The 23,939-nt window shown below is 38.0% G+C and overlaps 2 protein-coding genes across 2 annotated transcripts; one reads left to right on the top strand and one right to left on the bottom strand.

The window, feature by feature from the left end:
* Nucleotides 1-13,569: 13,569 nt before the first annotated feature.
* LOC145772469 (rab3 GTPase-activating protein catalytic subunit-like) lies at nucleotides 13,570-20,789 on the top strand. The gene is made up of 4 exons (XM_082584346.1): nucleotides 13,570-13,790; nucleotides 14,361-14,537; nucleotides 15,974-16,146; nucleotides 16,342-20,789. The coding sequence occupies exons 1-4, from the start codon at nucleotides 13,570-13,572 to the stop codon at nucleotides 18,930-18,932; spliced, it is 3,162 nt and encodes a 1,053-aa protein (XP_082440472.1). The 3' UTR covers nucleotides 18,933-20,789.
* Nucleotides 20,456-23,596, bottom strand: LOC145772822 (pseudouridylate synthase TRUB2, mitochondrial-like). The gene is made up of 6 exons (XM_082584703.1): nucleotides 23,351-23,596; nucleotides 22,872-23,036; nucleotides 22,659-22,739; nucleotides 22,147-22,366; nucleotides 21,592-21,728; nucleotides 20,456-21,209 (listed from the first exon to the last, which is right to left on the bottom strand). The coding sequence occupies exons 1-6, from the start codon at nucleotides 23,478-23,480 to the stop codon at nucleotides 20,851-20,853; spliced, it is 1,092 nt and encodes a 363-aa protein (XP_082440829.1). The 5' UTR covers nucleotides 23,481-23,596; the 3' UTR covers nucleotides 20,456-20,850.
* Nucleotides 23,597-23,939: the final 343 nt, after the last annotated feature.

The raw sequence follows: 23,939 nt of genomic DNA on the forward strand, positions 1-23,939 counted from the left end.
GTTTTCCGCTTCAGGTGGTAAGGGTAAAACTCCTGTTGTGGATGAGTTCTATGATTATTTTGACCATGTGCCTGTCAGGGAGTAGGCGGAGTAGCTTGTAGACTAAGCCACGGTGCCAAACAGTGTCATAAACTGCTGTTTGGTCAATAAAAACAGCCCCCGCTTTCTTTTTTGCCGACAAACTCTCTTCAATATCCTGAGTTAGTAGTGTGACTTGGTTTACAGTTGACCTCCGTGTCGGAAACCAGCTTGTTCTTTGGGAAGCAGTGGGTCGATTATTGGTTCGACACGGGCGTAGATCAGTCTCTCAAGGATCTTGAAAGGGATGCAGGGCAAGGAGATGGGGCGATAGCTCTTTGCATCGTCTAGTGGTTTGTTTGGCTTAGGGATCGCGACGACCAGAGATCTTCTCCATACTTTAGGAACCTTGAGGCGGCGCAGGCAGAACGACAGGAAATCGCATAACCAGGACGTTAGAACATAACCAGCGTGCATGATAAGCTCTGGACATATCCTATCTGGACCAGGGACTTACTAGGTTTTAGGTGCTTGAGGGCAGCATTGAATTCGCTCCGTGAGAAGGAGCTAGAAATGCTTTCCTGGTCGGGTGTGTTGATCTTCCAAAGCTTTGTCACTTCTTTGGTAACAAACCGATCGGAGGTACGGTCACACGGCTTATATATCTCATTTTTTATTACCTGCGATGCGATCTTATTAGCAAGAATGGGACATTGTCGGGGTGATTGTCTTGATCGTCCGGTAAGGTGATCGAGTGTGCTCCACGCTGTACGGCTTGAGTGCGAGAGATCGATAGATTGGATGGTCTCTGTCTAGCGTTCTTTTCTTTTGCATCGAGTCTTTCCAGAAGAGCCTTGGCGGCTGGGGGTGTTGTTTGACCATCTGAAGAGCTAACAAAAGATTGGTAGAGGCGCTCGCACTCTGCACCCCAGCACGGAGTGTAGTTACTTCTACGACCGCGAGGGATGGCTTGTTTGGCACATGTCAAGATGGTGTTGCAAAAGTTCTGGTAGGCCTCGTCCAGTTAGGTGGACAGTTAGGACAGTGGACAGTTTGTGACAGTTAGGTGGAGGTAACTCATTTGTGAACTTGTTGGTAAGGAGGCTAAAGCGATTCCAGTTGGCTTTACGGAAGTTCCACAGCTTGACTGGTTCACTCGGAATTGGTGTCTTGAGCGGTATTGCGGTAATGAGAGAAGGTCGGTGTTGGGACCGAGGGAACTTCTGTAGCACACGTCTGTCCGGGAGCTGATTGTCGTTGCCAATGCTAGCAAAGGTCATGTCTGGGTTTGTTCCAGTGCGCCATCGCCCGGATGTGAAGCTGGCTTCGTCTTTGGGGTTGTACAGTAGGGGCATAGTTATTATTTGATGCCCAGTTAGCCAGACATGCACCAGAGGGACTGGTGATGCGGTATCCCTAGTCGACGTGCTGGCAATTAAAATCGCCAGCATAAATGCAGGGGTGGGGGTACACTGGGATGGCCGTCGAAGTGAATTGCGGAGGGAGGTGGCTTGTAGATGTTTACAATTTTGTAGCGGTTGACGTCCACACTTAGCCATTCAATCTCTGAGTCTGAAGGGGATTGTTCATTTGTTCAACCAGTCTCCAGTTCAGCTTCTCGTGGACAAATGTGGCTAAGCCGTGTGTCCTGCTTAGGATTGACCCAGCTAGTGAGTAATTTGGAATCACCAGCCTGTCTGTGCTGTGGCAGTGGATCTCCTGGAGGATGATGATAAGGGCCTTTTGTTGTTGAACTACTCTTTGTACGACATCGATTTTAGCAGTCGTAAGGCCTTTCACGTTAAGCTGTAGGATGTTGGGACTTCTGGCTACTTTCTTCGTGCTCTGGGGCCGAGGGTTTATCATTTTATCACCTCAGAGACGCCCTGATGTGTCTCTGTTTGTTGTCATTAGCCTGTTTTCTGCAGTTACCAGGACTCACCGCGAGGAGGTTGACAACATGAGTCCCAGTATCGCGAGAACTGAGAATGTATGGTAGTATCGTATATGGAGGAATGTATGGTAGTAGTATGGTAGTGGTAGTATCGTGAGAATAAGAGAATTGCTGCGAAACATTGTATTCCCTTCTTTAGATATCCCTGACTGCAACATTCCAAAATTAGACAGCTCTTCAACTAGCTGTTGCACTGTGTTGGACGGTATAGGCTTGTTATGTTTGAACAAACTTCAGGAGTGATCATTAGGGTGTGCCACTTTGTAACTTTTTTTTCATAACCAAGGTCTCAACCCATTTTGGGGTTCCTTTTAGGACCAAAAACTATCCCAAAAATTTTTGGGGAAAAATATTCGAATTTAGTGGCGCCACAGAGCACTTCGGGCAATTTCGGAGCAAATTTGGCCAAAATCGCCATATCTGACTGACCGGTAAGGATAGAGAGTTGATTTTAGGCTTTATTGAAAGGTAATCATCATGTTTCTATATGCTTTAAAAGAACATTTTTCTCTAAAACAAACATAAATTAAGTTATTTCCAAAAAACTGATTTTCGCTGAATTTTTGGGCATTTTTACTGTATTACATAGTATCGCCTTACACTTTGTATAGGTTTTAGCAGATTTTTTTATTGGTAGTTTGGTGTTATACAATACATGTTAATAAGTGAGTTTATTCTTATCAATGTATAGTAATTTCGTTCTCTTCTCAAGATCATATTGCCCTTGCTAAGCTAAGGCTTGTCAACGAATGGTACTATGTAAATAAAAAAAAATGTGCATGCGTTTTTACTAAAGAGAAATGAAACAAAGTAACTTTGTTTTATTTCTCTATGGTTCAACAAAGCAAACTCTCTACCAAAGCTTTTTTTACTAATTAAAACAAAACAAAAAAGGGTAATACAGCACAGACAATAAAGAAATTTACAGCAGAGTCACAATATCTTAAATTACAGTCCAGATGAAGTGGAAGCAAGATCAGCATTTAGCAAAGTTTCTTTCTTTTGGTTCGGAACCAATCTTCTTACTTCTAGGCAGTGTTGTACGCGTCATTGAAATAAATTGACGGCGTCAGCGTCAGCGCGAATTGCCTAAAAACTTTACGGCGTAAAGTACTGCGTAAGCTTTTAAAGAAATTGACGGCGTCAGCGTCAGCGCTAATTTCTAGCGCTATTTTTTGCCAGCGTCTCATAAAACGGAAATATTTCAACCAAGTTTAGGCTAACAATAGCTAAAAATAAAGAGCAGATATTATGTTTTGAGACTGTATTGTAATTAGCTGCTTAGCCTATTAGTTATTTCCTTACAGAAAAAGCAAGCATTGCAAAACGTTTGTCTGACAATTTGCTGCGTTTGGGACGCATAGCCTAGGCTATTGTCATTTCCAAGTGAAAACATACGTTCCACAGCAGCGCTGGTTGGTATTGGTGTGTTGTATTTCAAAAATAAATTGAAAACGTTTACTCGGAAAGGTATCACTGTTCCTAACGTGCTGTGATAGTTTAGCATGTATAAATCTTTTAACCAGGTTCACTGCACCAACATCGCTCTTTTCAGAGGCATAAAGCTCTTGAAATAAAGTATCTTCAACGTTCCGCGAAGCCGATCATGGATTTTTCGCTTTCTGTCTCTGATCTCTCGTTCTCAATACATGGGTGATCACTAGGGCCCGCAAAAGTCAATAAAGTCAAAAATTTTTAAGGACCTCGTCTATCCACGAATCCAAGAATAAAGTTATTTTTTAGCACCTAGGGGACTATTTCTAAGAAGTTTATAGGTCAAAATAAAGTCAAAATTGACAATAAAGTCAAAATTTTCAATAAAGTCAAAATTTGTCAAATTATGGCTTTTGACAAACTTTTTGTGTTTCTTGAAAGTAATTTTTCTCAAAATCCTCGTGGAAGCATTGTAAATCAGGAACTGCGACACAATTAAACCATATTAACCCATAAAGGCAGGAAATATGTCACAATGCTGACGGATCAGCAGTACCTTTTATCGCAAATTGCCCATTGTTTATTCATTCTTACGTATTTAAATATTTTTTATAAAAAGCTCCATCTTCACAAACGTAGTCTTTTCGAAAATCAACAGTTTGGATTTTAGGAATAGCCAAGCTAAATCGTCTTCAGCAAAAGTTAGACAGATTTGTGGAGATTTTCCTGTCGCCGAAAAACACGACGCATTTTTTATAATCCATAAAAACCTTGACTTTTCGACAAAATATTACGTTTGGGTCTGAAATCGACAAACTATTATGTTTGGATAACTAGTATCAATTCAAGGAAGAAATGTGACCTTTACAAATAAGCAATTTCGTTAGGTCAAAATAAAGTCAAAAATTGATAAAAATAAAGTCAAAAAAATTTTTTTTTAGGTCAAAATAAAAATGGCCCTAGACTGATCACCATTTGGCGAACTTCTTCTGCGTGTATTCCAGGGAGCCATTCCAACCAACGCAAAAGCCGGTAATTCGGATGAGTCGCGCTGGCCAGAATACATTGTGAAACCATAGGTGAAACTCTAATTGTGAAACGAGATTTTTCATTTTTTTTCCATGAAAATAAAAAATGACGCATAGCGCTTGACGCTTAAAATCGGCAAAATAGTTGACGGCGCTATCACTTCCGTCAACTGAAAAACAAATTGACGGCGCTAGCCTCAGCGTCAACAAAAAGTTGACGCCGTCAAATGACGCCGTCAAATTGACGGCGTCAACGTACAACACTGCTTCTAGGACTGTTTGAAAAAGTGCAGATTTCTGCGCCTTGTTCTGGGTTAATTTGTTATATGTCTTTGCTAATAAAATTGCCCTTTTTGCAGCGTCATTGACAACATGCATATGCTCAAGTGAATGTTTAGCAGCTATATAGGAATCATTTTTGCTCCATGTTCTAGCATGTTTTTCAATGAAAGCACAATCTAACTTTCTCCTGTGTGGAATGAGCCAAGAATCTGGTCCAAACAAGTTGTTCATGTTAGTTGACATTGTTATTTCTGCAGGTGTGACTTTTTTTTCCAAGTTTTTCAACGATGATTCTGAAGCTGGTTCATATTTTAGCAATGTTTTACGACATTTGTCCTTTTCTTGCACAGATGATAATGCAGAAAACAATACCAAAAATACAAATGGTTCACTAAGATACCACAGATGTCGCATAAGACGGTTTATCATTGCTGCAATGAACTTTGAAAAAGATTCTGGAAGATCATTCTTTTTTTTAAGTTGAAGAAGAGTTTTAAGCAGATGGAGATCGTTATATGGAGCATCAAATGGAACAGGTGCGGTTATCAATGCAGGAACATGAAACAATATCAAAAACAAGGAAAGAGATGTATGTTCGTTTGCTTCTTCCTCGGTAATTTTATTGAGTTGAACAAACTGATAAGAATACAGAGCAAGCTTTAACTCACACAGTAATTTGGCCATCCATCGTGCATGGTTCACTGCACCAATGCTTTTGATTATAGGGGGTTTCATGTCATGGGGATATGATGCAAGAAATAGCAAAGAATACTCAAGAACCTCTTGATAGTTATCCTTTAGTGGGAGGTTTTTTAATGCATTTGTTGCAAATTCAGCAAAATGTTTAACATATGAGTCAAGGCTTCTGCTAAATGTTAGAAATGGAAACTAGTCATTTAATCTGATGTTTAGCCAGACATCTTTCATAATTTTGTAAAGGCCAATCTCAGGAGAGCTTGATTTACCAAGAACGGTTTCAGCAATATCACCCACCACTCTCTCATAAATATGATGACGACAACATACATGCAACAATTTCTGACCAATATGATTTTCAAGTCTAACCATTACTAGTCTAAACAGTCTAATTACTAGTCTAACTTGTTTGAACCAGATTCTTGGCTCATTCCACACAGGAGCAAGTTAGATTGTGCTTTCATTGAAAAACATGCTGGAACAAGGAGCAAATATGATTCCTATATAGCTGCTAAACATTCACTTGAGCATATGCATGTAGTCAATGGCGCTGCAGAAAGAGCAGTTTTATTAGCAAAGACATATAACAAATTAACCCAGAACAAGGCGCAGAAATCTGCACTTTTTTAAACAGTCCCAGAAGTAAGAAGATTGGTTCCGAACCTAAAGAAAGAAACTTTGCTAAATGCTGATCTTGCTTCCACTTCATCTGGACTGTAATTTAAGATATTGTGACTCTGCTGTAAATTTCTTTATTGTCTGTGCTGTATTACCCTTTTTTGTTTTGTTTTAATTAATAAAAAAAGCTTTGGTAGAGAGTTTGCTTTGTTGAACCATAGAGAAATAAAACAAAGTTACTTTGTTTCATTTCTCTTTAGTAAAAACGCATGCACATTTTTTTTTATTTACATAGTACCATTCGTTGACAAGCCTTAGCTTAGCAAGGGCAATATGATCTTGAGAAGAGAACGAAATTACTATACATTGATAAGAATAAACTCACTTATTAACATGTATTGTATAACGCCAAACTACCAATAAAAAAATCTGCTAAAACCTAACTTATACAAAGTGTAAGGCAATACTATGTAGCCTAATACAATAAAAATGCCCAAAAATTCAGCGAAAATCAGTTTTTTGGCAATAACTTAATTTATGTTTGTTTTAAAGAAAAGTGTTCTTTAAAAGCATATAGAAACATGATGATTACCTTTCAATAGAGCCTAAAATCAACTCTCTATCCTTACCGGTCAGTCAGATATAGCAATTTTGGCCAAATTTGCTCCGAATTTGCCCGAAGTGCTCTGTGGCGCCACTAAATTCGAATATTTTTCCCCAAAAATTTTTGGGATAGTTTTTGGTCCTAAAAGGAACCCCAAAATGGGTTGAGACCTTGGTTATGAAAAAAAAGTTACAAAGTGGCACACCCTAGTGATCATACACAAACTAGGCTAAGGCATGTAGACTGCAGAGCACCGTAGCCTGCTTTGATCCCTTACCAAAAGAATTTTTTTGTCCCCAGTCGACGTCATAACTTTGGAAGTGTAAAATACAGAAGAAAAAAAAGAATCATTTGGAAAGAAAATTGGCCAAGCTAATTCATTAGTTAGTTGGTTTTGAATCTATATCCTCGGACAAACATAGCCTGGACAAGTTATTCCTGATAATTTTGTATAGCCTACTTGCAGAGGCTTTTGACGCAGGGTCGGTTACCGAGATTGGCGGAATAAAGTTTCTGTTTACGGAAGTGTTGTTGCCAGGGAAATTATTCCATCCATTAGGTGCCGCTGAATGGAGAGCAGTCCTTAGAACGCGTTGCGCAAGCGCACACCCCGAGAGTCGAACCAACGCCGCTTTATCTTAAAGCTCTTCGTTCACGAGGTCACGTGCTAACCAACTGAGTTATCGGGTGCAATGAAATTTAATAGATGTTGCGCAGATTCTTTGAAACTTCTTCACTCACCCCAATTTGAGAATCTCTGCACTAGTCAGAGGCAGTAGCGTTAACAGGAGAGTCTAGGGGGTACTTTTGGACCTGAGCCCGAAATAATTTTAGGGGCCCACGAAGCCTTTTCAATGAGCCCAGAAACTTGAAGAACCACTGTGTAATTTTTAGCAAAATTTGGAGACGGTGCGTTTTTATTAGAAGTGTCTTGATGTGGGGCCTGAGGAGTGAAGATCTTATTGGTACGGGCCCAAATTATCCCTTTAGTGGCTCTGGTCAGAGGTGAGCAGTAGCGCGCTACTTTTGGAGCTCTGTTACTAGTGAGCAACTATTTTGGTAGCGATAGTGGTAGAGGTGCTACGTTTTTTTTAAAGTATCAGCTGCAGTAGCGACGCTACTTATTTCTCCAATGGATGGTCATTTTATTTTTGTTTGGATGCGAAACGCCGAAACATACATAAAACAAAAACTGACAGTGTGCATCCAATGAGAGAGTGCGAAAGACCATAGCCCTGAAGGCGTAAGAGGTCGTCGAGTCTGCACTCTCTCATTCAAATAGTTATACAAAAGAAAGTATTGCGTTGTTAATATTGTTGCAAATTGACACAAAAAAGAAGAAGGAAGGAAGAACAGAAAAAAACAAAACAAATACAGATACTACAAACAATAGTAACAATTAACATAGTCAGGTAGTGGATGTCGTTTTTATAGCTCTTGATTATTGAAGAAGTGTTTTTTGCACATTTTACTGAAATATTTGAAGCCTTTGTTCATGTTTTTTTTAATATTTTGAGGTAAACAGCCCATACCTTGATTCCCATGCATTTTAAACTTTTTTGAAATAATTGGGTATTTGCCAGTTTAGTATAAAGTGAATTGGAACTTGAACGTCGGGTGTTATACGAATGAATAGATGATACGTGTGTAAAGAAAGTTTTGAAGTTTTCCGGTAGTTTATTATTATAAAATTTGTACATAAATTTGCTTATTTCTAGTTTATAAGTAGAATTAACAGTTAGTATTTTATTTTCTTGATAGAGTGGCAGTTGTTTAGTTTTCATTTCAAATGCTCCTGTAACGATTTTAATTATCTTATTTTGTCTAACCTGAATTCTGTTCAAGTATTTTGTGGGTGCGCATCCCCAGTTGATAATTCCATTTTGTAGGTGCGAGTGTACAATGCTATAATAAATATTGATTAGAACTTTTAGTAGTAACTTTAATGTAGTAGCAACTGATGTAGTAACTTTAATGTAGTAGCCTAGTAGCAGATAGGTGCTACATTTGCTCTAGTTTTTCATTTTTATTAGCCTACTCTTTTTTGTAAACAACACTAGCCTACTTGTTTCCTTGTAGCTTTTTTAATGCTTCTTTTTGTTTTTACTATGATCATGTTTTAACTTTTCCCCTTAGTGAACTCGTTTCGAACCTCCAACGGAATAATTTGATTCTATCAAATCAGACGAAAAAATCCCAGATTTCCCAGCCTGGAAGTAAAAACCAGCTTGTTTTTCGTTTTTGTGTGGTTACTATGGACAAAGTTTTGTCTACAATAAACTTATAATACTAATAATAAATACACTAATAGACTTTTCCCGCAGCTCTGTGCAATGAAGCGTGACGTAAAAAACAATCATAAGCTTCATACGCAAGTACCAAATTGCTTGTAAATAGTTAATAACTTGTTTAGTAGTTTAGTTCGTAGAATCGTCGAAAAAAAGGGGAAATCAACGTTAGAAGAACTGAGTATTATGTTTTATTCAAGTTACTTTTATAAGAAAAACAGGCCAAAAAGTGATAGCCTACCTACAATGATAAGCCACTTATAAGCCTAATGGGTTCGTGTAACTGCGAATAGGCTATGGCGCTTGAAAGAACTGCTGGTTGTGTGTTACTGTGTAGTCTGTGTTGGTGTGAAAGAAAAATGGTGTTAGTCTACAAATTTGATAGACTTGAAATTCTTTTCTGCGTTATTATGTTTGTATAAGTTAATAATAAGTGAGAATTATTGTCTTATTTGCTACAATAAGTAGATTGAAGAGGTTTCCGTTTATAGCCTTCTTTACTTGTGAAAACAATGTATCACACATGACTAGAGCCATTTTTATTTTGAAGTAAAAAAAAATTTTTTGACTTTATTTTTATCAAATTTTAACTTTATTTTGACCTAACAAAATTGCCTGTTTGTAGAGGCCACAGTTCTTCCTTGAATTGATACCATTTACTCAAATATAATAGCGTATCTCATGGCCTTAGATGCGGCCTGATTTGTCACATTTTGCAGATTTTGATTACAGCTACTGCTTGTGTTTGTCTGACATTTTCTGACTTTTTTTTTTACTTTTTGCTGTCTCTTAATGATATAAAAGCTTTTTATTGCCTTTGGGAAGCAATAGAAAATGAAAAAAAGTAAGTTGAAAAACGCTGAATCAAACTGTTATTGAAAAATTAACAGTCTGACTAAAATCTTCAAAATCAAATTTTCTTTGTTTTTCAACATCTGAGGATGTTAAAACTTATTGTGTCATCTGGGGAAAACAGTAAAGAAAGCGTAAAAATATAATTTTTAGAAAAACTTAATTAAACATTTGCAAAAAGTTAGTAAAATCTGGAAATTTCTGCAAAATGTGACAAATCAGGCCGTATCTTTAGGAAGCCATGCCTATCTTGTCGATTTCAGACCCAAACGTGTTCAATAAAAGGGGCTTGTTCAAAAAAGTTTGCCTTGTTTGCGATGCTTGTTGTCGCTCCAATCCAGCTTGATGGCGTTTACTTTTCCTGTGGCTTTCAACAAAGTATACATTTTCTCGCACTTCACTATAAACTCGCAAAAATTGCACCTTAAATCACCCCCGGGAGTTGCATTAAATTCACCAGGAAAATCTCGACAAATCTGTCTAACTTTTGCTGAAGACGATTTAGCTTGCTTTTGCTTAGGCATTTTTGTATTAAAGAATATCAGTAGCCTATAGGCTATTCCTACAATCCGAACTTTTGATCTTTTAAAAAACCACGTTTGTGAAGACGAAAGGTTTTATAAGAATTATTTAAGTAGGCTACGTAACAATGAATAAACAATGGACAATTTGCGATAAAAGTTGCTGCTGATCTAAGTGGGCATTGTGACATATTTCCTGCTTTTATGGGTTAATATGGTTTAATTGTGTCGCAGTTCTTGATTTGCAATGCTTCTATGAGGATTTTGGCAAAAATTACTCTCAAGAAACACAAAAAGTTTGTCAAAAGCCATAATTTGACAAATTTTAACCTTATTGAAAATTTTGACTTTATTTTGACCTATAAACTTCTTAGAAACAGTCCCCTAGGTGCTGAAAACAACTTTATTCTTTGATTCGTGGACAGACGAGGTCCCTAAAAAAATTAGACTTTGTTGACTTTTGCGGCCCTACTCATGACCTACTTGCACCGAATATAAATCAACTGGAGTAGGCTAATAATTAATTAGCCTTGCCAAAAGGACAAAACTAAGAATGCCATTCACCAAGCTCGTTTATTTAGCCAAATTAAACAAACTTAGAAAGTTGAAATAACAATATAGATAATGGCTATAAAATTATACTTGTGGTAGGCTATCACAGCTGTAGAGGAAGCATTTTCATGGTTTTATTGAGCTGGACTGCCATTCAATCAGGGCCGTAGCCTAACTTTGTCAGACGTCCTTTGCGAACTTTGCACAAACGTTTACACTACTCAACCATGCAGCCGCTACATTACTATAAATTGTTTGTAGACTACATAAGTAGAGTTTTATAGTGTTAAAAAGTTTACTAAATATTTACACAACAGTTAGTAGGAGAATAATTTATTAAAATTGTAGTACGGTAGCCTAACCAAGAAATATGCTATTGGGTGGTACCACCTGCGTTGTAGCCCAATTAAAAATGAAAGCGTGTGTGTTGCAGACTTGTGATGTGATGTGACAGTTCCTATTTCGACAGAAAGTAAAAATGTTTGATTCTGTGTAAATATATTAGTTCTATGAGAGCAAAAGAAGCCGAACCAAACACAAACATTAAGTGGCTAGGAACCTGGAGTGACTCTATAAGGATAGGCCAAGCTAAGGCAAAAACATCAATTAGAAAACAAAATTGCTGCAAGAATAGGTTATAAATGTAGAATCTGAATGAAATGATAACAAGTTTAGGTTACCGTACCGTACTTAACTGAAATCTATTAAAACTTAACTATTAACTGAACTATTTTAAAATAAAATTTATCAATGCGAGATATTTTTGTTTAGTGGCCCTGTGCAGTGTGCAGTTAGCTATAGCGCTGTGCCGGCGGTAGTTAGGCCCATGGGCTACGGCCCTGCAGTAAATTCAATTTTTTTTCTTCTGAAAATAGATAACTTTATGGTAATAGCCTACTCAGTCTAAAAAGTACTTTTGGTACAAACCGTACGATTAAAATGAGCGATTATTATTCGATCAAAACAACAACCAAACCGTTCAAAACTTGTGCTTCACTACTACGATTTCAGTTCGTGAAGCGATTTGTTTTCCACGTCACGCTTTATTGGTTGGTTATGCGAAATGTTGGTTATGCGTATCGATATGCCTCATTGCACAAGGTTTTTCTCTTAATGTTTTTTGTCTTGGTAGCCTGAGAATGAAGCAGCTGTAGAAGAGGTATGAGAGAAGTAGAGAAGAGAGAAGTTAGTATTTAACATCTTACTTTGGTGTCACTGTGAAAGCTGTCTACACCAACGTCTCTATAGTTTTGTCAGGTCATTTGTTCATTTTTTTCAAATCCTGATCTACAGCTGTTTTTTTTTGCTGAGACTTTTCGGTCATTTGTCCGAAATGACTTGAAAAAATTTGGTCATTTTTTATTTATTTCAGTCATTTTTTCTGATGAAAATTTTTCCTTTCAAGTAGATGATAGAAACCAAAATCTGCACTTCCTTTTTCGGACATTTTGACCAAATTGACGATATCTTTTTTCGTACATTTTGACCGATTTGACTACATTTTTTCGGATGATTTGCTAAAAAATTGATTAATGACCGATAAATGATAAAAAAAAAAACAGATCTACAGTGTGCCTATTTCAGCAAATCTTGTTTTTGTTTTGATGAACTTGAAATGAGCTGTCCCAGGGCTTCTCAAACTTGTTCATTGTGCAACGCCATTTCAGAAAATAATTTTCTATCTGACCCCTTGGTGGGCAGCTTACAAGTGTGAACTATCCCCATTCTGTTCGGGACATTGATTTGCTAGAGAGGGTGCAACAACGAGCAACAAAATGCATTCATGGACTGAAAAACCTAACCTATGAACAAAGACTGTTTGAACTAGACCTTCTCTCGTTGGAAAAACGGAGATTAATTTTTGATTTGACAGAAGTTTTTAAATTAGTACACAATGTTTCGGTATCACCATGTTCCAAATATTTCCTTTTTAACTCTAATTCAACCAGAGGCCATAATTTTAAATTGCATAAACAGTTTGCTCAACTGAACTGCCGTAAGTTTTCCTTTGCCAATAGAGTAGTCGATACTTGGAATAATTTACCATATGCTGTAGTCAATAGTATGTCTTGCGACATTTAAGCGACGTGTCGAAAACTATTTATGATTGTGTCTTATCTTTTTTGTTCCTTGTGATTTTTGTTTTCTCTTCAAAATTTTCTTATTTTTATTTATTTATGTTTTCTTTATCAATTGTTATCTGCGAGTATGTTAATGTTTTTCTCTGTAGTACCATGTGTACTGGACCAGAATACATTATTATTATTATTAAAAGCTGTCGCTGAAACGTCATCAAGCAATATAATCCCGTTGAAAATATAAGCAAGAACTAACCTCTGTAGGCCCACATTTAAAATATCTGATAACCCTAAAATCACAATTTGCAACCGTGCTTTGGATCACGGCCATAGTTTTAGAAAGCGTGACTTATTTCATTGAGGCTGCTTAATCTGGTAAGTTAGAAACTAGTTTTGTGGAGGTCGTGTAGTGTATTGAGTAAATGCTGTAACAGCCAACTAAATATTTGTGTAATCTAATACTCAATGGCTATGGTTATCAAAGCCACTAAGCCTTCGTCCCCCCATCACTTGAGCTCAAACTTTCTTTTTTCTTAAAGTAACCCTAACTCTATCTAGCAATTGAACTGCTGCACGTATAATTGTTTATACAGTACCCAAAATTTTTTCATGTGATGTCAGTTATTTCTGTAGTTTCAGGTACAATGGCAAGTTTTGATACTGAAAATGAACCTGCAAATGTGAAAACTGAAGATGATGTTTTTGAAATCACTGATTTTACTAACTCATCAGACTGGGAAAGATTCATAACTCAAATAGAAGAAAAAATCAGTGACTGGCATCTTAATGGATATGTCAAGCTTCATTCTCTGATCGACAATGAACTGACAAGTGGCACATGGGAGGTTTTACCTTCTGTGTTAAGGTAGGCACATAACTTTGGTTTTAGACCAGAGACAAAAACCAGATTTATTATTGATAATGTTTATAGAAAATAATATGAAACAATGATTTACAATCAGCCTTTAATTATTTCATTTTTTTAAACTGCTGTTTATGTCTAATTGTCTACCTATACTATTTAACGTCTTTTGTTCCTCATATTGCGAGGGTTGGACACCAACAATTGTTTACTTTGTCTGATCGCATTTCTCTATGCCACCCAGACCTAAGTGTCGACCGAAACCAAATCTTCCAAAATGTTGTCCACCTAATGCGTTTTTGGACGTCCTTGAGAGTTATTTCTATGGATGTAAAAGGACTGGATTTTCTTCTGCCATTCGACTTCTTCCATGCATTGCACGTGTCCGTACCAACGTAGCCTTCTCCATCTCATGATCTCTTCAAGCTGATGGATGCCAAGTGTGGATCTCAGTTTTTACATCGTCACTCGGTCAAAAAGGCGCTTGGAACAGATCCATAACTTATAAATATTGAAGCTCTTGTATTTGCGATGGTTATGTCGTATAAAGTAGCAATAAAATTGTTAATATAGTTTTACAGGAGTTCCGTTTACATTGACTCTTCATCGACTGAAAGAAAGAGATGATGCAGAACAGTTTGTTGAAGACACAAGTGACAATGAAGAAGATAAGCTTCAACTTCCACAATACATAGTTGATATGATGGATAACAGTAATGATTTTCCTGCAAGAGCCCATTGCTTAGCAAGGTAAAATAACAGTGATAACACATTTTGGTTAACTCAATCAAAGTAAACAAACTAGACTGCTTCTGAAAAATTTTAACTTAAATCATGAGTGGTAAATGTGATTTTTTCCAGTAAGCGCTTTAAACTTTATATTTATTTTTGTTATTTTAATTTGTTGCAATATGAAATGCTGATATATGAAAATGTTTTACAAGTTGTTTTTTGTGATAGTTTTTTTTTTTTTTTTCAAAAACAAAAGTTTTCCTGTCACATCTGTATATAATATATTATAGTAAGCGTTTCATATTTCAACAAATTAAAATAACAAAATAAATATAAGTTGAAAGCGCTGTAGCCTATAATAAAGATAAACTTTAAATAAAAATAATGAATTTACAATAAAAAAGCTAAAAAATATAAATCAGAATTCAACAATTTTTTGTAAACAACTGACAGACCACAACGTTAGTATGAGGATTAATCCATGGCCTGCATAATCTAAATTGGTAGACTAGCTTTTAAATGAACTATTTATACAGTAGGCCTATAGTTAAACAAAGTTTTGCCGTTACAAAGTGTAGTAAGACAACATATAAGTTTACTTACAATAGGTCGTTGTATGTCTCAAGGACATTCTCACATTATTTGCTTTTTAGTTCATGCTGCACTAATCTCAGTTAAAACTAGTGTAACTTCTATCACGCTAAAAAGATGAAATGGTTGCAAGTAATGAAAGAAAACATAAAAACAATGATGACAAGTAAAAAACGTTTTTTTAACAAATCTACTTTTATAGCACTAAAGATAAAATATATTTTGTATATCCCTAAACATGGCTTTGTGATTTAGTAGCAAAATATAGCTGACCTTTTTCTTGATTTGATGTCAATCAATAGTATGCAGCTGTATCTTGTGTAGACGTTAAATGCTATTTAAAGTTAGACTACATTTTTTATCCACTTTAGTAAAACATATTAGTAACCAAAAATAGTATTTTTTTTTCAAATTGGAAAGTTACGGATGTCATACATTTTACTTTTGTTAAAATTTATTTTTTGTGCTTGTATTCTACAATCATTGAATGAAACTTGTTGGGAAGATAGGCTATTATCTTGGTTAGCAAGGTTATCACTATCAGTTTACATAAGTTTCATCTTACGTAATGCTCTTGGTTCGCCAATTGAGAATTCTGCTAGCAGACATCTTGCTGTTGCATTGGGAATAGCTCACTGCTCCGGCAGTTTGAGCACTCTGGCAAGATGGGTGAAAGTACTCAAATGTGGTTCTTTGCGTACCGCAAATGGAAAAATCCCACGCTGCCTTACTTATGTTATATAAGGCATTCCAATCTAGCGTACGATTTACTGCACTGAGGAGACCTAAAGGTCGAAACAGTGACGTCCTGTCAGCGGTTAAGTTTCATCTTATATTACTCTTGATTGTAAATGTGTTATTAGATGGTATGGGTTGAGGTGCTTTCTGATTCTTTCTATTGGAACACCCAATGGAGTTGTCAATGAATCAAAATGCAATCTTCTTACCAGTTCTGTTGCGGTGGCCCTAGCAAACACATCGTGCGATGTACCATTCTTTGTACAGGTTCAAGAAAATTGGAGAAAAATGTTTGAAGGTGAAACCTTATGAATACTATTATAACATGTTGTCTTCGTCTCTAATGAGTAATGGATAGAAATATTTTACAGACTTCTTCACGTTAGTGTGATGCAGAGTGTCTTGATATTTTTGCTTCAACTTGTGTATATCGTTGGTATAGTGGACTGTTTGTAGTTAACCTATTAGGTAACAGCTTTTGTTTGTTTTCTAGGACATGCTATTAGCAGTGGACTGTCAACAGAATTTGAAATAGTTCATCTTAAGAAGTGTCCATCCCAATACAATAATTTGTCTGGCTTAACGCATGTCTTCAAGAAGAAGATTGGGCTTTCTTCACTGGTAGGAGGCGCATCTCGAGTCTCTGCTCGATTCACTTATGTGTTGAAAGACTGGGGTCCACAAGGAAAATGGCCCTCACAGCCCCCTGATTTTGATGCTTTGGCTGATAACTTCGGGACATTGCAGTCAGGCAGTTTTGAAGATCCAATTACTGAGCTACAGTTGGCCGTGACGTGGCCTGCTATGATGGCGGACATGGTCACTGACACTGAAGTTCACTCTGATTTTAAACCACTAACAGCTCCGTGTTGGGCTATTCGTTTGTGTTATTCTGATGAGGCTGTTTCATTGATGAGCTCTTATTTGTACCAGTTTTTACAAATAACAGATAAGACAGAATCAATGTCTGACTTATTAAACGTTATTCACAATGAACCGGAGAGAGACATAAGCCAAGCTTTGACTCGAATCACTGATACATCGAACAAAGTTTTACCCATTGTGCCTCCAAAGTTGGCTTCCGGGATTACGAAAGTAGTGGCGGATTCTCAAAATTTGTTGCGAAAAAGTGCCCATACACTTGGTCGCATTGCTGCTGTCAGGGAAAGGCTTTCTAGAGAAGTTTTGCATGACATCCACTCGTTCTTATTTTTGAATGACACCACAGGTAGCAGAGGTTCCATTGAAAGACAAATTCCGCCTTCAATGTACACATTGTGCCACAAACTTAAAGCTGCTCCAATAGACAGCCTCACACACCGGTTAGCGGTATGTATTATCGTAGTCAACATGTGCCATGGAGGTTTACCTGCACTCGCACAAGTGTGGCATTTATTTGTTACAGAACTAAGGACTCTTTTAGACACTGGAACACCATTGCCAGGCATAGAAAAATGTAAGCCTGATCTAAACACTTGCTTGCTTCATCAAAAGCTGCAAATGCTTAATTGCTGCATTATGATAAAGAAACAACGGGAGGATGCCACAAACTTATCAATGACTGTCTCCGAGAGCTGGGCATCATTCGTTTCTGTTGATCAAGTCCTTTCGACAGACGTAAGTCCTCAGGAAGAGGATAATTATGTGTCCATGGATTCGTATCGACAAGCAAAACCATCCACTGAGATTGATGCGAAATACAGGAAAAAGCAAGACTCTGGCGATTCCGCGATGCATCAAAACGAAGATATATCTACTAAAAGAAAAGAAACGTCTTTGTTTTCAAGACGAGATCTCTCCGTTCATTCTGAGTCTGATGATGAGTTCTTTGAGTGTACCAGTGAAGTTGGATCTCTGGCTCACGAGTCCGAGAGTCAGAATGGCGAAAAAACGTTGGAAGAAGATAGAAATGCCGAAGAATCGGAAACCATGGACATTTCTAAAGATGATAATGAAGTCACTTTCTCCCGTGTTGAGGCAATCATTGATGACACTTATTCCCCGGAAGGTCGCTTGAGTGAATGTGAAGATTTGAAGCTGCTACATTTTGATCGGCCTCTATATATTCCCTCTCTTCAAGATCATGCGCCTGTCACAGAGGATCTATTAGAAGAGCAAGCTGATGTATTTTCAAAGTTGGGTGACACAAAAGAAGGATCCAAGGTTAGAGCTAAAATGCAAAGTGCTTCCTTACTCTCAGACATGGAAGCCTTCAAGGCGGCAAACCCTGGCTGTGTCATCGAAGATTTTGTACGTTGGTATTCTCCAAGGGATTTTGAAAAGGGTGTACTCTCTAAGAGAATGGAAATTGAAAACAATTTGTGGGTCACAACATGGGCCTCAGCTAAAGCCATTCCTGTTTCCCGACAGAAAAGAATTTTTGATGATACAAAAGAGGCAGAAAAGGTTCTGCATTTTCTAGCCAACTTAAAACCTTCAGAAGTTGCCCAATTGCTTATACCTTCTTGCACCCACGAAGCATTGGCGGTTCTTAAACTTGCCTCGGAGAAACTTGCCGATTGCCTTCCTAGTATCCCTCACCTTTGCAACCAAATTGAATCACGAGCATCTCATGCATTCAGGGCGTGGCGAATGTATGGCTCGGTAGCAAACCAGTTTGTTCCATGGACCTTAGAAACGCGTGCTAATGTGGAGGAGATACTTCGGCAAATTTCATTCGGTGAAAAGCTGATGGAGCGAGCGCGATCTTTGCAACACAAATTTACAAACTTGGGCAATAGCGACGAGGTTAATTTATTTGTTAAAAAGCTTCTAGAACATCCTGAAGTTCAGCTTGAAAATGCGGCTGAGGGTAAAGATGGTTGCATTGTCCGTCATTATTTCCAAGAAGAGCAAAACCGATTACAGGCTTTGAAAAACCAAGATTTCCCAGAGACCGAGAGAATTAACTCCATAACTGCTCCTTGTCTTCCTGTACCAACCGGACGTGAATTTATCCTCCGAGCCACGAATGCGTATCCCACGTCTGGGTCACGTGATCTTCCCCATCGCATGTATGCAGTGTTGATGCGCAATGAATTCAGGCTGGCATCAGCTGTATCGAGTGACACAACTTTCTTTTAGCTCTGCGGTACTGCTGAATGTGATCTTTCCAAATTTCTTATCTCCTAGAAGCATTTGAACCTTTTCTGGCCTGCTATTGTGAGAAGCGGTGCCGAGAACTTTGTTATTGTTCTTAATTGTCACTTTTTTCTGCTACGCTGTATCAAAACTTCTCTTGTCACAAATTTTCTACCCGATGAGCTTATTTAAAGAATATTATGCCCACACGAAGTAAAATAAATACATATTATGCTGTTTGTATGGTAGGCACATGTGACCGAAAAACATTATTGTGACTGCTTTATTGTGCCACAAACGTAGGCTATAATAACTTAAAGTTTAATATTATTTCCATCACTGAAAATAATGAAGTGTTTTCGACTTAACATACAGGTTTTGGTTGTGTAACTCGTCGTATTCAGGCTTTCGCCCAGTGATTGAAGGTTTAGATTAAGTGGACGGAAAGGCAAGGAAGCCAATCTTCGTGTCCACCTTCAGGTATGCCTTTAAGTGTCCTTCCGGCAGGTCGTCAGACATTTGGTCGACAGGACGTTTGGTCGACAACACATGTAGTCGACAGGACATTTGGGTTAGAGTTAGCTAACCCTAAAATGAATCGTTCTGTCGACCAATTGACCGGGTACCTTCCGGCATGCCTTTAAGTGTCCTGCCAAAAACACATGCTCTTGAGCGGTGTCGAACCTGCGCCCTTTCGAGTGTCGAGCCAGGGTTCTCACCACTCGGCTATAGCCGTTGTCTGACTGATGTAATATGCTAAATTCTTCTACTGTATATTTGTATTTTCTGTTTCTAACCACGCGGTGAAAGTATATAACAAACCTTTTTTGGTCAATTTGATATTGTATTTAAACCGCTGTCACTTTAGTAGGTTACCGTACGTATTTATTTGTCTGGTCGGGTTGATGTTTATTGCACTGAATGTTCTTACTCAGAGCAAAATGTTGCCCCACTGAATGCAACAGCTTTCTACACTTGATATTCAGTGGATTCCTATTGTTACAAACAAGCCGTGAAAACTGATATCAACTTCAAACGCTTCTCGCGAATTTCGAACCCTTGACTGTGTGAGCTGTATTAGCTTACTCAAGACCATGCCAAAGGCGCTTTACATTTAGAATTTCAAGGAGTTTAAAAGTTGCTCACTGTGTCTCTTTGAATTGAAGTATATAAAAGATGATGCGTAGATAAAACATGCTTTTCTGTAGAAGCAAGGACGTTCATTGACAAGCATTCGTACGACCAGTGTCATATTGTAATGCTGGGCACTTTAACGGCAGTTTCCAACCCAAAGCAGATGGCTGATTATCCAATTCACGTACCACAATAGCAGTGGCAGCTCTGGTCTCTATCTTAGGAGGCTGTGATCTCGTGTTTGCTTGTTCAGTCACTGCATGCGATGTCTTACCTATAAGTTTTCATACTCGCTGTGACTCAACGAACATTAGCAACTGAAGTCGCCACTGCACAATAATGACGATTCCACGCAGGTGCGTAGTTTTTTTGCGTTTGTATTGCCGCAATTAGATAATGTGTATGGACTATGGGTGTTGCATGTGAGAGGTGTTAGTTCTGACAATCGCATACTGGTCCGATCGAAATACTGCAAGCGCATAAACAAAAGTATTTTTTTGGAAGCATTTGAGGTCGTATAACTTCACAAATTTCACGAAAATATGAGCAGAATTTGCTCTGGTACTGACTTATCACTTCCATTGTCCCAGTTGATACGATCCCGTATGCAAGTTCCTGTTCAATTTTGTGTGTAGTGAATTTTGATTTGTTACATATTTTTAAATGAGTGCAATCTAAGTGCTGATGATAGCTTGCTTGTCCGCAAATAAACGTTATTTTTGTTGAGTAGTTTTTATTTTGTCACTGATGTAGGCTACTGAGGAGATGTGAAGATACGATTTATGAGCTACGATTGAGAACCATCACAAATCTTAGAAAACTGTTCATTTTTATCACGACCGCTTGATTCCCTTGCCGACAGAAGCGGCGTTCGAGAAGGATCCTTAACGTCTAAAACTGTTCTTGTGAAATATCTTCTTCGCTTCAAAACACCTTGACGAAGCAAGGACTTGCTGTGCTGAATTGAATCTATGACACTGTTCACGTTAATGCGGTGCCCCAGCAATGTATGTTCGTCAGTGTGGGTGAAAATTGAATCGCTTTGTCGTTGGAGTTGGGTGCAAATGGCGGTTGACTTCAGTCCCAGGCCAATTTCGTGGATGATCTGTCTCACGAACATGCAGGATTCGTTGAGACACGTCACATCTACATAGAAATTGAGATCGATTAGTTTTCAATGTCGGCAGTACACACCTGCATTACAAGTAGACCTTGTAGGAGAAAACAACGGTTTGAAAGTGTGTGGGAAGCGGTCCCTTGAACCGATGTCGATTGTTGAGACGACGTGTCATTGCCAAGTCTTCTCAATTCATAGCTCTTGCAATCATAAAGGCAGATAACATAGTCAAGGGCTGTTTCAGAGCACTTGCGATATTAGCATAAATGTGACTGTCGCATCAAAGTCAGAACTTACAGTCCAGGATCGAGCATTGAAAAAAAAATTAAACTCTCATACTATACAATAAAAAACTCATTAGCGGACTATTTCGACATGGTTAGCGTCTTTGGAGCGGAATGATCAACTGACCTATAGTAAACTCTGGTAAATTGAATCCTGACACCTTCATGTCGAGAATGACATCGTCAGTTGGGGACTGGGGCTTCAATAGACCTTTGGAAGCCATCTCGTATGCTCGCTGGCTCGACAAGTTGATCCCTGAAGCTCTGTGGTAATAGGCCGTAGAATCACAATCGGCATTATCGCGACTGTCATGGTGCAAGTCAAAGCGGTCGCACACAAAACGATAGAAACAATAATCTATATAAAAACTGTGACCAACGATCTGTGGACTACCAACAGTCATCATTGCTAAAATTCTATCGTGTTCATTTTAAATTACAAAAATAAATTGACATAAAAACTAATCAAAATGAAAGATATATGCGACAACTTTAGGTGTGAGAGAAAATCATGACAAAAGTGGAATCACCTCCAGCGAAGATGCTACCTCTCAGACAGCAAAATCCGCCATTTTTGCGTTGATTCAACGTTTGCAGACGTTGAATCAACGTAAAATGACGTATTTTGTTGCCTTGGCTGGAGCATACTAGCACCTGCAGAGTCAGTGATTAAATAGCTTACAGAATGCAAGCGTTTCTGTGGGCTCCAACCATCACAGTGATCACTTTGTCAAGTTTTTCTTCCGTTATGTGATCCCACGTGCTCTTCTCCACAATCCTTGCGTCACTCCCAAACGACAACGACGCCATTCCGAATTCCCCCTTTGCCCGGTAACGACGAGGGAGGGATAGTCTTTTCAACCTTTCAAGGGTTTCTTCGCCTTGCTTTTGCAATCCAAACACTGATAGACAAGAAAACATGCGGACTGAGCTTTGTGGAAATGCGCAGATCTCCTCAACGTCCATCCGAACTAGCAAATCCGTCTCTTTCACGTTGATTTAACGTTTGCAGACAAGTTAATGTCAAAAGGGACTAATTTGCTGACTTAAATGTAGTTCTACCACAGTATGGAAATGGCAAGGAATCGCTTTAACAGCTGACTACAAAAACCAAACAGTATAAAAGTAATAACATTGCGGCAACTAGATTAACAAAAGAAGTTAATGTAAAAAGAAATAAAACAAAATACCAACCTTGAACTCCACAAGCATGAACATCGAGTATATGGCCATATGATATGTGGAAGTCATGTTTTTTGTATTTGGGGCCCTGAACTGCAAATTGATCAGCATTGTTTAAGAAAACTGTGATCGTTGCAAGAGTGTAACTGGATGCGAAACTTTTTATGAGTCACAAATATAATTACAGTATTAATGATTGCCATAATTTACAACAATGTAGCCTACCTAACGGATGATCGAACCAATCTGGAACCAACACAGGAACATCAGCATCGTTCACTGTCTCCAACGACTTCTCGTGCAAGTTATCGACTTGAGACGTGACAACCTCGCTGAGTGGTTTAAACACGATCATCTTTTTTTGTGGAGGCTGTTCCATTGCATTTATGTCTGCATAAAACAGTTCACTTTAAACTACGATACGGTACCTGCTAAGGTATCAAGGAGAAGACAACATAAGGTAACTTTACTGCAGAAAATATTAGGGCAGTCTATCTTGTTGGCTGTGTGGTCAGGAGATGAAAAAGCACGACGCTCAAAGAGGCAAGAAAGGCACTTATCGAAAGCACGCTACGGTTTATGTTTGGAGGTGAACACGAAGATTAGCTTCATTGCTCTACTGTTCATTTAATTTAAGTGTTTAACCATCAGGTATTAGCTTGAATATGCGACTCGCAAAAAGAAACTGAAACAAAAATTCGTACCTTTCAATAACCTCGACTGAAGTTCCTTGACTAATGCTTTTATAGGTGTCCCAGATGGTTTGTACACAGCAAACACTCCGTGAAGAAGTTTTATGGCTTTCGGTGCATAGGAAACAGGCGGGAATGCCATTGCTTTATGTTACACTACTGCCAATATTGAAAAGTTACAAAAAGCCACATGCCAATTTAACATTCCTATTCAGTGCAAAAAAATTGAGTTCTTTCACTCACTACATTCTTTAATAAAAAAGCAACAAAAATTTTAATATTTTTAGACAATTTACTACAATAGGAACACAATGTACTCAAATAGATGAAAATCATTCCAAAATAGTTTTTAATCCTGTGGGTGCATGATGTGAAAATTGCAGCAGGATCCTTTACTGTGGTGGCAGGTCAAGCAAAGTATCCACAACTAAAATATCGTAATAGACACACTTCAACAACAATTACATGTTTTATAAAATTTATATGATAATCACATCATAAAGTGTCAACATTGCTGAATATGCAGAAAATTTTGGTTAATGGAAGTAATCCATGACAACAAACGTGCATGAAGCGTGGAACATGTATGGTACATCAAGAT

Source organism: Aplidium turbinatum, chromosome 6 (genome assembly GCF_918807975.1).
Source record: "Aplidium turbinatum chromosome 6, kaAplTurb1.1, whole genome shotgun sequence".
Lineage (NCBI taxonomy): Eukaryota > Metazoa > Chordata > Ascidiacea > Aplousobranchia > Polyclinidae > Aplidium > Aplidium turbinatum.